We start from the raw sequence: 17,139 nt of genomic DNA, 5'->3' as shown, positions 1-17,139 counted from the left end.
ACAAAAACAAGGAAATAGTGTTGACAATTCACCCCATTCAGGTGGTATATAAGAGGCCATGGCATGAGGAGACTTCCAAACTCAAGAACTTAAACCTTCTGAAATTCCATCCAGACTCTCTACCCTCTGATACCATGGCCAACTCCTGTTGTGGCTCCGTCTGCTCTGACCAGGGCTGTGGCCAAGGCTGTTGCCAGGAGACCTGCTGCCGCCCCAGCTGCTGCCAGACCACCTGCTGCAGGACCACCTGCTGCCGCCCCAGCTGCTGTGTGTCCAGCTGCTGCCGCCCTAGCTGCTGCATCTCCAGCTGCTGCCGCCCCAGCTGCTGTGGTTCTAGCAGCTGCTGTAGGCCCAGCTGCTGTGTGTCCAGCTGCTGCCGCCCTAGCTGCTGCATCTCCAGCTGCTGCCGCCCCAGCTGCTGTGGTTCTAGCAGCTGCTGTAGGCCCAGCTGCTGTGTGTCCAGCTGCTGCCGCCCTAGCTGCTGCATCTCCAGCTGCTGCCGCCCCAGCTGCTGTGGTTCTAGCAGCTGCTGTAGGCCCAGCTGCTGCATCTCCAGCTGCTGCCGCCCCTCCTGCTGTGGTTCCAGCTGCTGCTGCAGGCCCAGCTGCTGCATCTCTAGCTGCTGCCGCCCCTCCTGCTGCGGCTCCAGCAGCTGTGGCTCCAGCTGCTGCCGCCCCTGCTGCTGCCCCTCCTGCTGCCTCCGCCCAGTCTGTGGCCAGGTCTGCTGCCAGAGCACTTGCTATCGCCCCACCTGTGTCATCTCCACCTGCCCCCGCCCCATGTGCTGTGCCATCCCTTGCTGCTGAATCTCTGCCTGTAATCTTTGTTACATTATAGATGTCCTCAGAAGTCATATAAAATGTGCTGGAGCCAGCCAGTGACTGGGAAATGAACTCTTCGCTGCCAGCTCTGGTTTGACATTCAGAGTTGGTGTTCAGTTTTAGGAAATGACAGATGAAAACATTTCTGTCCAATGATTGTAACCCAGGCCCGCATTCATCTGTTTTTGGACCAGCAATGTCTCATCTAAGTGTACACTAAATGTGATGATTTCATTTAATATTATTTCCATATGTTCTTAATAAACAGCCATTTCCCCTGATACTGAAATCTCCTAATTCGTTAATGATTTGGCATGTGTGCACATGTGTGTATGTGTGCCTTAACCATCACCTCACACCAAGGAATCTTGCTTCAAATGCAGGATGGCAAGTTCAAGAGCAGTTATTTAACTTGGAATTGAGACTTCACTGGGCATTTGTTGTATGACACAGACAAAATTATTTAACATCTTCAAGCTCAGGTTTTTTCTGTGAAATGGGGACAGTACATCATATTCTTCAAAGGTTCAAAGACATAATCCACATAATACACTTAACACGAGGTGGGACAAATAATACAAGCTCTCAATAAATATCACTTTTATCATTACTGTCATTGAACCACCACCTGGTCTAGAATACTATCTTAGCATAGTGTTCTCTTTGACAGAACAGCAAAGAAAGTTTGTATAATTGTTTCACTGTCCCCTCTAACTTTGGTACATGTCTCAAATGTCTCTTAAACACTCCAGTGTGTTGACCATAAAGTCATTTAAATTTTGCTTGACTATATTTCTACTTCCAGTATGTCCCATTATTGGTTGTGTGAATTTTGGGTGCTCTATCTAGCTCCCTCCCTCCCTCTCTCCTTCCCTCCCTTCCTTCCTTACTTCTTTCCTTCTTTCCTTCCTTTATTCCTCCTTCTTTCCTCTCTAAACAATACTAACTGTATCTGCTAAATCTAGATCTGGAAATTTATAAAGTCCATGGCAACTTTTCCATAAAAATTTTTTAAAAATTTTAATAATAGATTCCAAAAATTTTAGTACTTCAAGACTAAAACTCCTTCACAATTTTAGCCTCTCACGTTACTGAAGTTCCCCGTCTATTTGATGGTTTTACTCTCCTGCTTTAGGCTTCTGTCACCTGGCTTGGTGTTAATTAAGAGAACATGTGCAGGATATTTCTTTGAGACTCAGTTTTCTCATCGCCAAAACACTGGTGAGAATGATCCTTCTTAGCTGTAAATATGTGTCACAATATACACAATAATATCATTGTTATACAAATATAGGGGCCAATAAGTTTAAAATATCAAAAACATTTTAAATTCAAATTTTGCATATAACAAAGTTTTACATATTAGCTGTATTATATTTCCAAATAACTTAACATGTAACTAAGAGCTGATTGTTATTTCTAATTTTCAAAAAAATGTTAGGGTGTCGAGAGACAAACTAGACATAGGTTGATATAAAATGGGCTTCACCCTAACATAAGTTGAGTGTTATAGTCATAGCAGATCATAGGAGTGTCTCACTTTTTCTGCTTCACCTTTTCAACTTATTCTAAAACGTTCTACTGAGTACAGCCCAGTCTTCTGTGTGCTAGAATTAACGAATCTTTTATCCTTCCATATGTTCGTCCTTGGTTACTGCTAATGATAGGATACAGGCTGTTTTTAACATGATGCTTTATTAGCTACAACTAAATCAAAGAATGTAGTTTTTATACTGCCTTTTTCAGTCTTAAAGTATATGAGGCTTGTAATTACCTGTTTTTACAAGAAGTGAGTAACAGCAGGAACACGATGGCACACTGAAACTGGATAATAAGAGGACTATCTACAAAAGCGTGGAGAGAGTACAGGGAAAGCAACAAGGAATAGCTCAGTACCCAGGGCTCATAACAGCAAGGTGCAGTTACTCTCAGGCTTGAAGGCTTATGCAAAGATTTGGGTGAAGCAGCCAAAAGCGGCACAGAAAACTTCTTAGGATAACTACGTACGGGCACTAACTGTACAGTAATTTCTATCAGGGAGAGTTGTGGTGCTCTAAATGGTCCAAAAGTGATACTGGAAATATTATGATAGAGAAAATAAAGGGAGAACTAGTTATGAATGGGAAGCTGTGACTGGAGTGATTATTCGGTGGTCCTATCCAGTTTACCTAGATGCACAGTTGAGACAGATTTTAAGTAAATTAAAATTTGGCCATGTTAAATATGTACCTTTGGAATTGCTCAGTCCCTTCTAGGGAGCAAATACTAAGAAATATAGAATTCCGGAAGAGCAATAAGAGATGACTGTTCTGATTAAGGAAATAGCTGAAGTAAGAGTGTTACTTCCCATCAACTCCTTGACAAGTCCTATCTGGTCAGTATATGGAAAAACAGTTCCTAGAGGTTAACAGTGGATTCTCAGTGATTAAAAAAGATCATTCCCATGATGGCTTCAGCTGTAACTAATATACAACACATTTACAGGAAGAGCAACAAGCCTAGCAAGGCTGGTATGCCATTAAAGACTCAATTAATTCATTCTTTACAATGCCAGTTTCAGAATCCAGCCAGGTATAATTTACTTTCTCATGTCAGGGAATCGAGTCCACATTTAATGTTTGGCTACACAGATATTCAAGTTCACTAGCATATTGCCAGAATCTAGCAAGGCGGGCTTGGACTTGATAAACATTAAGAGTAAGTTAATACTATACACTGATGATTGTAGTACGAACGCATGAAAAACCATTAATGAATTTGAAAAAGCAAGTCCATAAATAGACCTAAATACATAAGGGAATATAGTATATGAAAAGGTGATATTTTAAATCAGCAGGGGGAAAATGTAGTGTTTAAAAAATGGTGTTTGGCTATGATATCAAATTTTAAAACATTTAAACCTCATATCTCATAACCGTATAAATTTCTAGTAGATTAAATATTTGAAAATATAAAACATGAAACTTTGAACTTAACAAAAGAAACTATAGGACCATGTTTACGCAAATTTACAACTGGGAAAACCTTTTAAAGTATGACATCAACCCCAGAAGCCATAAAAAAATTAATTAATTTGTATCAAAAGTAAACATCTATGTGGCAAAAAAAACCACATAAACAAAGTTAAAAAGACAAACTAGAAAAAAATATTTGAAATTCGTGTTATATAAAATGTTAATTTTTATAATATATAAAGTTTCTGCAAAAATCAATGTATGAAGACTAAATCCAGTAGAATATCATAAGAAACATGAATTACAGATAATATAAAAAACTTTCTATAATTTTCCTTACAGAAAAAGAAATACCAATAGCTCTTAAACATCTGAAAAGCTGTTCAATCTCGGAAATGCAAATTCAAATCACATGGAAACTTTTTCACCTACCTATCATATTGATCAAGACAGATAGGCAGGCAAAAAGACAGGCAAATGTCTATTTATTTTAACAGACATCTATATATCTATATCTATATCTATATCTGTATCTGTATCTATATCTATATCTATCTTATCTATCTATCTATCTATCTATATATATGTATCTGTGTATCTCCATCTCTTGTGTATCACTGTGTTAATAAAAATGGAGAAAAACAAGCATTCACACATTGCTGGTAGAGAAGTAGTTACAATTTAAAGTGGGTTTTCATGCCATGGGCCTGTAAGTGGTTTCCTGGGTCATAGGAACTTAACTGTCTACAGAAAAGACATCTATGACCTGAGATATGCAAAACTCCAACATCTGTAAAATGAAGGAAGAGCAACAGCAACCACGAGGGGCTAGGAAGAACTAGCCAGAGAAGAGGAGACAACTAGCAGAGCGTAGAGTCCAAAAGAGAGTGGCTTCTTGAAAAATTAAAGAACAGAATTCTAATTGCAGCTATGGCAAAGCAGCTGGTATCACACAAATCTCTCAATGAAGATAACTATGAGAACTGGATAAAATTAAGAAAACAGTTCTTCTAAAGCATTGGGAACTGATCTATGTAGGCAGACTTGAGGGCCCATGGGCTAAGAAAATTAAATCTTTTCAGGTGGAAGATAAAAATCACCTCGAGCCTCTAAAGTTTTTCATATATAATGTCTGTCATTCAAAAAAAATTACCGGGTATGCCAGAACATAAAGGACCAAATGACTAAAAATAAGACAAAAGGTAAAGAAAAGACACTAGAAATAGACTGAAAGGTGATCCATTAATAGTTGTTAAAACTAACTTTGGAATAACCGTTTTATATATGAGATAATAGATAAAAATGATAAATTTCATCAGAGAACTAGAATCTGTTAAAACAAAAAAGCTAGTGCAAATTCTAGAGCTGAAAAATTCAAAAACTGAAATTCAGAATTTAATAAATGATTAGACAGAATAGAAGGTGAGATTTAACAGATTAGACAGAAGAAAAGAGAGGAAGAGCAAATTGGAAGGAGAAAACATCCACATTGAAGTACAGAGAAAACAAAGGTAAGCAAAAAAACATATAGACAAGAGCATAAGACACATATGGAGCACAGTGAAAAGGTCTAACATACATGTTAAGCTGGAGTCCCATGAAGAAAGAAGAGAGAATAAAGCAGAAGCTACAAATGCAGAGATAGTGGGGTGGGGGTCGGGGTGGGGGTGGGGGCAGGTACAATTTGACAAAACCGTTGAAAAACTTCAAGCCACAGATTCAAGAACCTCTTTGGACCCTAATTTATTTATAGCCTCCCTCAGAATCTTCAATCATCTTAATTCTTGGAGCTTATATACTTCTTTCCTCTGTCTACTATGCTACTTATGGTGGACTATTTCTCATATACTGTATAACATTTTTCCCTATGGACATCCCATGCAATTTGTGTACTTTCTTAGAGGTTTATTTTTCCTCATTGCTAATGCTTTTTTATTTTAAGTTTTTCTTTATAGGAGTTATTTTTATGTGCTGTGATTTTTGCTTTTGTTTCTGATGATTCCAAGAACATTCACTATTTAGTCATAGTTTCTCACCTTGAGACTCCTTCACTATGCATAAAGTGTAAATTAAAAAGCCTGGTGATGTTACCGTGATTTAGATGTTCATAGGAGCCTCGATTACCACTTATGATCCCCTGTGGGCAGATTAAGGTTTTCTTGTCCCTACCTTACTTACAAGGTGTCCCTTTAAGAATGTAAACTTTACTCTAAACCCTGCCTTGTGACAGCTTGAAGTTCCATTTCTTGTACCTACATGGGTTTTAACTACCAGCTTCCAATTCTTAGAGACTGTAACTAGATACCAACCCTTCACAGGCCACAGGACATCAGCTACTCTAAGCAGTTTGAGTTTTTCCAATCTGGAAAACGAGAATTTTTCTTCTCTTTTTTTCAAGATCATCTATGTAATTGAAATATTTAAAAAATATTTTCAAGCATTTCTATTTGCTTGTGCCAGAAGGTAGATCTGCCAATATGAACTTAATCAGCCATGTTGTCAGATGTCCTGTATTTTCAGAGACCCAGAAAAATGAAAAATTCTTACAGCAGGAGCTCCTATAGAATAAAATTTATTATATATTTTAGCATTTTCCCCCAAAAGATACAAACTATACAATGTATTAACAATGAATAATAAAAATATTTTTTCAATCCCAATCCCTTTTGATATTCCTTTTTTTTTTAAAAAAAAAAAAATTACACTTACAGAATAGTGCCATGAATAATAGAAAGGACTCCTAATTCCATATAGCCTTCACCTAGATTCAATATCTTGCCACATTTTGCTTCTCTCCAATAAATACATAGGTAGGTAGGCAGGCAGGCAGGCAGGCAGGCAGGCAGGCAGGCAGGCAGGCAGGCAGGTAGGTAGATAGATAGTTAAGTAGGTAAGAAGAAAGGAAATGAAACGATATGATTTAGACAGAGATAGACTTAGATCCTAAGACTAAGGACATTTTCTTGTATAATCCCAGTATAAAGATAAATTAAATGATGATGCATTACTATTAGCTAACATACATTTAATATCTAAATGTTGCCAGTTGTACCAATAACGTCCTATAGAGAAATTCTATCCATATCCATGCATTGCATTTAGGTATTTTGTCTAGTTAGTCTCCTTAAATCTCAAACACTTCTTCAGTCTGTTTTTATATTTGATGATTTTGACATTTTTTAAAAGAGAATAGACCAGTCATTATGTGGAATATTCTCTAGTTTGTGTTTGCCTAATGTTTCCTCATAATTAGATTCAGGTGATGCATTTTGACGAAAATACTACAGTGATGTGTCCTTTCAGTGTGAGACTTAAGGAGATACTTGTCAGCTTGTCCCATTATTAGTGATGCTAATTTGATCCCCTGGTTAAGGTTATATTCTCAAGTTTCTGTACTGTAAAGTTACTATCTTTTCTTTTGAAATTAATAAATGATCTATGGAGAACTACTTAGAAAGTATACAAATATCCTATCCCCCATCAAACTTTCACCCAATAGTTATAGCATCCATTGATGATATTTACTTGAATCAAGTTATATTATAAGGGTTGTAAATTATGATTTTGTAACTTTTTTGTCTTCTATATTTATTAGTTGATATTTTACTGCCGTAACTTTCTCATCTTCCTTAAAAAAGTCTTTTTATGAAATTGGTCTCAGTATGGACTCATGGATTCTTATTTAATGAGTTAAAATCCATCACTACCATTATTTGTTTTGGTGCTTACATTGCTCCATATTGGGCCAGTGAGAGTCCCGTCAAGCTGCCTCTAAGTAACTTTCAATATTTAAAAACAATGAGTCATTGCCAACAGTTTTGAAGTGAATACAGGATGTAGTACTTAGCACATACTTTGAAGCAGCTAGAGTCCACTATCTAATGAACATTTATGACTCACAAATAGGGTCTGTCTTCCTCATTGCACACAGGTAACTCACAGATTAACCTTTTTCTTTCTATTCCCTACTATAATTCTGCTTCTCTTTTGACATCAAAGAGATCTTGACATGATGAGAATTGGTCCAAACGGCATCAAGGAATGATACACAGATCACAGGTAAATACCAGTGACTAAATCAATTGATGGGCCTTCTTGACAAACAAGAAAATAAGAATGACGATTCTGGGAAAGATCAGATTGGCAAATCTGGAAATCTTCCTTTCCAGAAAAGGAAAGCTTATTTTTCTTCATCTTAAAATCTTTTATCAGAAAAACACTATGATCTAATTTTAGACTAATATATATTTTTTTGTTGTTGTTTTTTTAGGAAAATAACCTAGGAAATGGTCCAGGACCTGGACACTGCAGCCTCAGCAGAGAGACTTTCAAATTCACTAAGTTCGCGTTCTCCTGCTAATATTAAAACCTCCACCCTCTTAACACCATGACCAACTCCTGTTATGGCTCCATTGCTCTGACCAGGGCAATGGCCAAGGCTGTTGTCAGACCACCTGCTGTAGGACCACCTGCCGCCGCCCCAGCTGCTGTGGTTCTAGCAGTTGTGGTTCCAGCTGCTTCCACCTCTGTGGCTGTGGCTCCAGCTGCTGCCCCTGCTGCTCCCTCTTCCCGGTCTGCGGCAAGGTCTCCTGCCACACCACTTCTATCAATCCACCTGTATCATCTCCACCTGCTCCCACCCCATGTGCTGTACCTCCTCTTGCTGCTGAGTCCCCTGCCCCGTGTGAATCATCTCTGTTTACTTCTGTCCTCACAGACGTAGACCCTCCTTTTGTGCTGACCATTAGGACAGGCCCATGTTTCTCAACTGAGCTGGGTCTCATGATTTTAATGAGCCCACTGACACTGTGAGCACATGTTAGTCTCAGTCCAAATTCTACTCCTCCTGGACCTCTCCCTTTTATCTGAGTGTGAATCTGATTGTAACATGCCAACTGTTGTTTGAGCAACCAATTCTCCCCAGATCCTCTTCCTTAATTTTGGGGTACCAGATCATCAAGTTCAAGAAAATGAACTTTGATTTCAGTATTCTTAGATTATACATTTTTATAGTCTCTTCCTAAATTGTCCAAAAAAGATACTCCTTTCTAATTCTTATTCTCCAAATGTTCGTATGTTATAACTCTATGCCAAAATAAAGCAATACTTCCCTGTACAGGAATTGTGTAATGGTACTCTTCTTTAAGATTTTCTATGCAGTTTGAACAAACGTTTTTTTTTTTTTTTACCTGCATTTATAGGACAGAAAACATGGCTTTATCCATTTTAAAGAAGAGTTTTGACCACCTTAGTCACAGCTTAGTTTTCATTGGCAGTCTCTTCAGTTATTAGACAAAACAGATATTCTCAGGAATTCATGGATAAAAATTAAAGAAAAGCTTTGGAAAACCTGTTCTGAAGGCAATTAAGTTACTTAACAGTTTGATCCTTTCAAGACTTGCTTAGAAACTGTATGAGGTGGGACTGGAATAGTCTTTACTCTAAGAAAAATCTCCCCCATTCTGATGCAGTACTTTTAAGAGTCCTCTATCCAATACCTCGTGAATTACTGAATTTGTCATTCTAGCTCATGATAACATGGACGTCAGCTCCAAGGATTGTTCCTTCTGCCCTTTCTGGGAGTGGGTGTTGGGGGAGTCTTTCTCTGTCCTTGGATAGTTTCTGCACACACATGCACTGATCAGTACTCAGGTAGAGCTTCTGCAGATCTCTGGGGTCCTCAGTGCAATTCTCTTCTCTCTGGTACTCAGTCCTGTGAGTTCCAGCTGTCTTGGCCTCCCTTGTCCCAGTTAGGTTGGTTACCAAGCTCTATCTGGTTCTCCCTCCCAAAGCTGCACCCTGGAAACTCTCTTCAAGAAATAAACTGAGGCAATCCTAGGGATCACCTCATTTGTGTCTCCTCTCAAGGCACAAATGTTCTCCTCTGCCTGACAGTCTATATCTAAAACCACTGTTTCATTCATTTTCATTCAATCAGGGTTTTTGTTTTTGTTTTTTAGTTGTTTCAGGCAGGAAGGTAAATCTAGTCTTTGTTATTCCATCTTGGTTGGATGTGTAAGTCCCCCTTTTGTGTTTTCTCACCTTTTCTTTAGTCTTTCATTCTTTTAAAAAAATAATGTAATGTAAGCATATATATTTTCTACATTTGTTTCCTTGGTCTTTTAGACATTGTAAAACACTGCATACTTTTCTCCACCTGCTTTATTATCTCTTAATAATATATTCTTTTTTATGACAACTATTTTTCAAATTAATATAAATGAAAGTTAATTTTAAAAAATAATAGGTCCTAGAGATTACTTCATAGTAGCATACAGAGATATTCCTTATTCCTTATATTCCATTATATGGATGCAATATAATTTATTAACCAGTACCTTATTGACAAATACGCCAATTGCATCTAGCATTTTTGTTTGTTTTGCTTTTACAAATAGCGCTGCTATAAATAATCTTGTGTAACATTTTTTCCCATATTTTTTGCTTCATAGCTTTTTAGATAATTTATGGAATTGGGATAGTCAAGCCAAAGAATCTTCACTAGAAAAGCATGAGCATGGCTGTTTCTACATAGTCTCACTATCAAAGAATGCTGTCAAATTTTGAATTGTTGACAACCTTACAGGTGGGAAGTGCTGTCTCATATAATTTCATTTCTACTCTTATGTCTCATATAATTTCATTTCTACTCTTATTTAAATGGTGAGGAAAGATTTACATTTTATTTTTCCATCAGAGTTTTGACCTTTTGTTCTAATCTAATTTTTAAAATGCTTTATATATTAAGGACATTAGCCCTTTTTCTTTGGTATAAATTGCAAATTGTTTTTCTTTTTTCATTTAGCCATTTGTCTTTTTACTTTATGTTGAGTTTTTTTCTATGTATTTTTTTTATTATAAGTAATTGCCTTTTCGCTATTAGAATTTAGTTGCAAATTGTGTTGCAATTGAAAAAATATTAAATTATGAGTCCTCTTTAATGATGGGATCTCCTATACCTCTACTGCCTATTTTGACTCTCTTTGAAATGTCTGTTGTATCAATATCTTGGTTACCACATTCATTGTCACCAAATGAGACAGTATTCCTCTCTCACCCTAGACTCAACCACACCTAAATTTTCTTCCCTCTTCCTGTCACTCCATCCACCTCAAGACAAATAATATTACAAGATCTAGATATTTATTCATACCTTTCTCCCAACTTTGTGATGATATGATATTCACTCTCTTTGTATAAATTCAAAAATAACCTTAAATTATCCTCATTCAATCAGTGAACTATTATTTTTCTCTACTCTCCTACACGTATCACCTAGACAAGGTATTTATTCCACCTAAAGCCAAAATATACCCCTATTTAATCTTGCCCCCATTATAGAATGTTCTTTCTTCTCTTCTCCCTCCATGCTGATTACCTATAGTATGTTAAAGTGTGAGTAAATGCCACATGTTTTCAATAAATCCCACATTTGCTCAACTAACATTAATTCAGGGCAATTGCTAGGCGCCATATTTATAATACAAATAAGACAATCTCTGACCTCATGGGGTATATAGAAGAATTGGAAAAATAGAGATATAAACCAATTATAATAAACTGCGATATCCTAGATCACAGGTATATCTTGGAGCAAAAAGGAGGTAAGGATTCATTTTGAATGTGGTAGACATCAAAACATATATTAGCTAGAGATGAGTTGGTATCTGGGCTGGGCTTTAAGGATGAGCAAGAGTTTGCCAAGTTGACAAGGGAGAAAGCATATTTACCTAAATGAAACAGCATGAGAAATGACATAGGATTATTATTCTTCATACATCCTAGGAGAGAACCACCTTCCCTACTGACTGTGTGACTTCAATCTCTCAACTTCAATTATTTCATGTCTAAGAAATAAAATTGTTTTTACCTCAGAATCCTTGTGAAGTTTAAACATAACAATTACAGAAGACTCAAAAAATTCCTGACACACAATAGGCACTTAAAAATAGTAACTATTAGTATTACCTCATATTTCATAAGAAATATGTGAATTTAAATACATAATTGTTATTTTGTTTACTAATCTTAATAGTTGCCTATGTTTGGGTCATGCAGGTCTTACTTTAGTAAGTGCCTGTGGAACAGAGATGAACGCTTAACCCTTATATCTCAAACATAGCTCAGAATATAAGAAAATGTATTTCAACAACACTTCAATTATACACATTCCATTGGGTATGCTGACCTACCAAAATAAGATAAAAATACTCCTTTATAACACCCTATCTCTGAAGATCATGTCAATAATAATTTAATAATTTTAAAAGGGACCCATCATGCCAATGTGTTTTCGCTACTTAAAAGTAGTGAATCATTGATTCTAACTGTTTCAAGTTAGATGATTCAATAAGAAAAACACAGATAGGAACTTCCTTAGGATCCTCACTGACAATCCAGGAAATCCAAAGGGATCACAGTGTTCCTCACTGCACACAAGTCTCTGCCCCCTGTTCTGAGATGGGTCTTTCATCTAATTTTACTATCAGCATTTGCTATGACTTGTTCTTTTTTTAGCATTTTATTTTAGTTTAGTTTTAGTTCCAAATATATAGTACATTGGTTAGACATTTATATAGTTTATGAAATGATCTCCTTTATTATTCTATCTTCCCTCTGGCTCTACACATAGCCATTATGTCACTGCTGACTGCATTTCCTATGCCATGCTCCCCATCCCTGCGACCATCTATCAACTACTAATTTGTACTTTTTTGACCCTTTACCCCTTTCTCCCAGCCCCCAAACCCCCTCCCTCTGGTTGTCACCAGATCATTCCCTGAGGCTGTTTTCAATTAGTTTGTTCTTTTTGTTCCTTAGATTCTGCATATAAATAAAATCATATGGTATTTATCTTTCTCTATCTGACTTATTTCGCTCAGTATAATATATGACTTGTTCTTAACCTCTTTGACAGAAGAGATTTAGTCATCATAAAATCCATTCTCAACATATTATCCTAGAGTCAAATATATAACTGGAAAACTAACACTTGCAAAATCCGATGAAACAATGTCATATATTGTGGCTCCCTGAAAAGACACATCTGACAAAGGGAGAAATATGAGGGCTGATTCACTGAGCTTTAACCAAACCAAATAGCTCATAATTCAACAGGAAAAGGAAGTGGTGCCTTTTCTATAAATAGAAATATTTACCAGATAAACGCAATTATCCTATTTACTATATATAACTAATTGGTTTTCAATTAGGATAAACAATAGGAAGAGTCCTGTACATGATCACAGTACCCCTCAGCAGGGTATAAAAGCAACAGAGGGCAAGGATAGAACATACTCGAGAACCTCACTCTTCTGAAAACCCACCTAGAACCTCCACCCATCTGATACCATGACCAACTCCTGTTGTGGCTCCGTCTGCTCTGACCAGGGCTGTGGCCAAGGCTGCTGCCAAGAGACCTGCTGCCGCCCCAGCTGCTGCCAGACCACCTGCTGCAGGACCACCTGCTGCCGCCCCAGCTGCTGTGGTTCCAGCTGCTGCCGCCCCAGCTGCTGCATCTCCAGCTGCTGCCGCCCCAGCTGCTGTGGTTCCAGCTGCTGCCGCCCCAGCTGCTGCATCTCCAGCTGCTGCCGCCCCAGCTGCTGTGGTTCCAGCTGCTGCCGCCCCAGCTGCTGCATCTCCAGCTGCTGCCGCCCCAGCTGCTGTGGTTCCAGCTGCTGCCGCCCTAGCTGCTGCATCTCTAGCTGCTGCCGCCCCTCCTGCTGCGGCTCCAGCAGCTGTGGCTCCAGCTGCTGCCGCCCCTGCTGCTGCCCCTCCTGCTGCCTCCGCCCAGTCTGTGGCCAGGTCTGCTGCCAGAGCACTTGCTATCGCCCCACCTGTGTCATCTCCACCTGCCCCCGCCCCATGTGCTGTGCCATCCCTTGCTGCTGAATCTGCTTTGAACATACCAATTCCTCCTCTCCTATCTCTCCCCAGATGTAGACCTGCCTTTTTCAAAAACATGGAGTGCTCAAGAGAATCCATCTCTTGGTTCCTATAAGCAAACTCCAGTTCTACTAATACTCTGTCCACACTCTAACTTCTATCCGAACTCCATTCTTTCCAAATGAATTCACTCAGAATCTCCTAATAAATTAATTTCCTCCACCCCTCCCTTTGTCTTCAGGACATCTATTCCTCATGCTTAAGGAATTTGAAGGTTGTCTCCATCATTTGTGGGGCCATGGATTTTAACCCCTCAGACACTGAAGTCCAATGAAGTCTTTCTCTTATATACCTTTGCAAAGATTTTCTTAAACCTTGTTATTTCCATATACCAAAATAAATCTCTTTCTACTGGCACTGAAAATTGAATGTGATTGTTACTTTCTTCTTTTAAAGGTTTTATATGTGGGTCCTGGGTGATTGTATTTTGTCTACACCTGTTGAATGGATAGCCCAGATTAGTCAACCTCCAACAGAGGTCAAATGATACTGAGCCCTAGTTTTCTCTAGAAAGTCTTTGTAGTCTTAGGCAATTCAACTAATCATTTCCTAACCTTTAGAAAAAAAGTGAAACTGGTGTCATGCTGTCTCTATGAATATAATAACAAGGGGGAAGTTTTAGAGAGATTGGACACAATTCACGATCTTTTAAAACACTGTATTTCAGAGGTTTTTTAAACCAAAGAATGCAGCTAATAGATGACTGACAGATGATAGATAGATAGACAGATAGATAGATAGATAAACAGATAGATGATAGACAGATAAGGCTTTCTTAAAGTGTAACTCTGATCCCTTTGGAATATTTTTCCCTTTTTTACACCATCAGTCAAAAGGTACATGTTTTTAAAGAACCATTGTATGCCCCTATGTCATTGAGAAGCCTCATTCGCTCAACAAACATGTATTACTAGTGTCCTCTGTCTCAGCCCTGTGCTGAGCACCATGATAACAAAGTAAGTGTCATAGCTCTTACCTTCAGAGCATCTGGATTCCAACTGGGAGATAACAGAAGTAAATAACTGTGATATAACAGAGTGTGCTAAATTAGGAGCACAACGCAAGGAGGAATTATATATGAATGGGGCAGTTTTTCAGAAATGATATCATTGAGAAGGAAGCATTTTAGCTGGGTTTTGGCAGATGAATAGGAGTTTGCAGAGCTGATAAGAAAGAAGAAATATTCCAAGAAGATAAAATAGCTTCAGTAAAGGCTTGCAAGTTTTATTCTTCATACCTTCTTCAGCTGCTCTAAGATTAAAACAAGCTTACTTTCTGTTTAATCTTGCACAAATTCTTTTCCTATTAATTTCTCTGTTTATGTTGCCTATTCCACTAAATATGGTGGCATTAAAGATTAAGAACAAATATATTTGGCATCCCTGGTACATTGTGACTACTTTATAAATGATAGATGTGTTTCCTTAGCTTTCATTAAAGATATATGGAACTTATACACATACTATATATTTTGATTATTTAATTAAAATAATTTGAAATCAACAAACAATAAGTGTTGGTGAGGGTGTAAAGAAAAGGGAACTCTCGTGCATTCTTAGTGGGGTCGTAAATTGGTGCAGCTGCTATGTAAAACACTATAGAGGTTCCTCAGAAAATTAAAAATAGAGCTGCCTTATGATCCAGCAATTCCACGTCTGGGTATTTATCCAAAGAAATCCAAAACACTAATTCAAAAAGATATATGCATCCCTTTGTTCATTGCAGCATTATTTACAATAGCCAATATATGAAGGTAACCTAAATTCATTGATAGATGAATGGATAAAGAAGATGTGGTACATATATACAACAGAACATTACTCACCCTTAAAAAAGAATGAAATCTTGCCATTTGCGACAACATAGATGGATCTAGAGGGTATTATGCTAAGTGAAATAAGTCAGACAGAGAAAGACAAATACCATATGATTTCACCTTTATGTGGAATCTAAAAAACAAAATGAACAAACAAAACAGAAACTCAGATACAGAACAAACTGATGGTTGCCAGATGGGAGTTGGTTGGGTGGGGTAGGGGGATGGGTGAAAAAGGGAAAGGGATTAAGATGTACAAGTTGTCAGATATAAAAACAGCCACAGGGATGTAAAGTACAGCATAGGAAATATAATATCGTAATAACTATATATGGTGTCAGATGGGTATTAGACTTATCAGGGTGATCATTATGTAAGTTATAGAAATGTCTACTCACTGTGTTGTACATCTGCAACTAATATATTATATATCAACTGAAATTTAAAAAACATTTTAAATAATTTGTGATTCTTTTAATTGTTGCCAAACTCTGTTTCTTATGCATGTCTTATTCGAGTACCTACAGGAAAGAGATGAGAGGTTATCTGTCATGCTCCATGTACCCAACAGACTGTCTTGGATACATGCTTTGTGTGTTACACGCAGTTGAGTTGGCTCCAACTGCTGGTGACCCTGGGAACGAGTGATGTCCACACTGTCCTGTCCTAACAGCCCCGCTCAGCTTCTACAGACTCGCACCTGTGGCTTCCTTTATGAAGTCATCCATCTTCTATTTAATTTTCTTCTTTTCCTGCTGCCTTCTATATTTCCCAGCATTATTGTTTTTTCCAAAGAACCCTGCCTTCTCACGATGTGCCCAAGGTTGGATAGCTTCAGTTTTGTCATAGATACATACTACTGAAGGCCTTATTATTTTAAATATTGTTTATGCATAACAAATGCTTCTGTAATAAAATACTCATTTTGCAAGGTTAACAATCAAAAGATAAATCAAAATTTCCCACTCTTAATGCCTATCCCAGAAGACATACAGCAAAAATGTGTTTTCACTATTTAAAAGTAGTGAGTCATTGCTAAGTACCTCAGCTTGAGACAATGAAATACAATCTGACATAGAGTCTGAAACTTCCTTGGGGGTCCAACTATCTCCCTAATCATTCAAGATGCCCATACGGGGTCAGTCATCCTCATTATAGATGGGACACCCTTCTTCCCAATAGGCCATCCTTATTCCTTCCCAGTACTTCACCTGACCAGCACATGTTCCCCTCATCTTTGGCAACAAAAAATACATTAGCATTATAAGACAATTCCTCATGATTTTCAAGGAGCAGTGTACAGATAGACGGGAATGCCACGTTCCAAAACAAAATGTCAGAGTCATGTGACAAGTCCTTTGTAAAACACACTGCATCTTCCAGGAACAAAGGTGACACCCACTAAGTATGAAATATGATGTTTTTCAATTGGAAACATAAGAGCTCACCAGGAAAAGGAACTGTTATTTTCTCCATATTGGAATAGTTAACTAGAAACACACAATTATGTAATTAAATGATGACGTTTTCTAGCAGGGTAAATAATAACAAGGAAATAATGACGTAGTGAGAGCAGCTCTTCAGCAGAGTATAAAGGGGGGTG

General features: G+C 37.8%; 3 protein-coding genes across 3 annotated transcripts in view; 2 read left to right on the top strand and 1 right to left on the bottom strand.

Annotated features, from left to right (window-relative positions):
- The window catches only part of LOC107513775 (keratin-associated protein 4-3-like), a 289,405-nt gene that overhangs the window by 71,048 nt on the left and 201,218 nt on the right, over window positions 1-17,139 (bottom strand). The gene's annotated exons all lie outside the window — the stretch shown is intronic.
- On the top strand, window positions 130-806 carry LOC107513779 (keratin-associated protein 4-3-like). Its single transcript, XM_036221988.1, has one exon. The coding sequence runs from the start codon at window positions 135-137 to the stop codon at window positions 804-806; it is 672 nt and encodes a 223-aa protein (XP_036077881.1). The 5' UTR covers window positions 130-134.
- Window positions 13,126-13,666, top strand: LOC107513780 (keratin-associated protein 4-11). The gene has a single exon (XM_036221991.1). The coding sequence runs from the start codon at window positions 13,127-13,129 to the stop codon at window positions 13,664-13,666; it is 540 nt and encodes a 179-aa protein (XP_036077884.1). The 5' UTR covers window position 13,126.

This window comes from Rousettus aegyptiacus, unplaced genomic scaffold (assembly GCF_014176215.1).
Source record: "Rousettus aegyptiacus isolate mRouAeg1 unplaced genomic scaffold, mRouAeg1.p scaffold_m13_p_6, whole genome shotgun sequence".
Taxonomy (NCBI): domain Eukaryota; kingdom Metazoa; phylum Chordata; class Mammalia; order Chiroptera; family Pteropodidae; genus Rousettus; species Rousettus aegyptiacus.
This window is presented reverse-complemented; position numbering and strand designations above follow the sequence as displayed.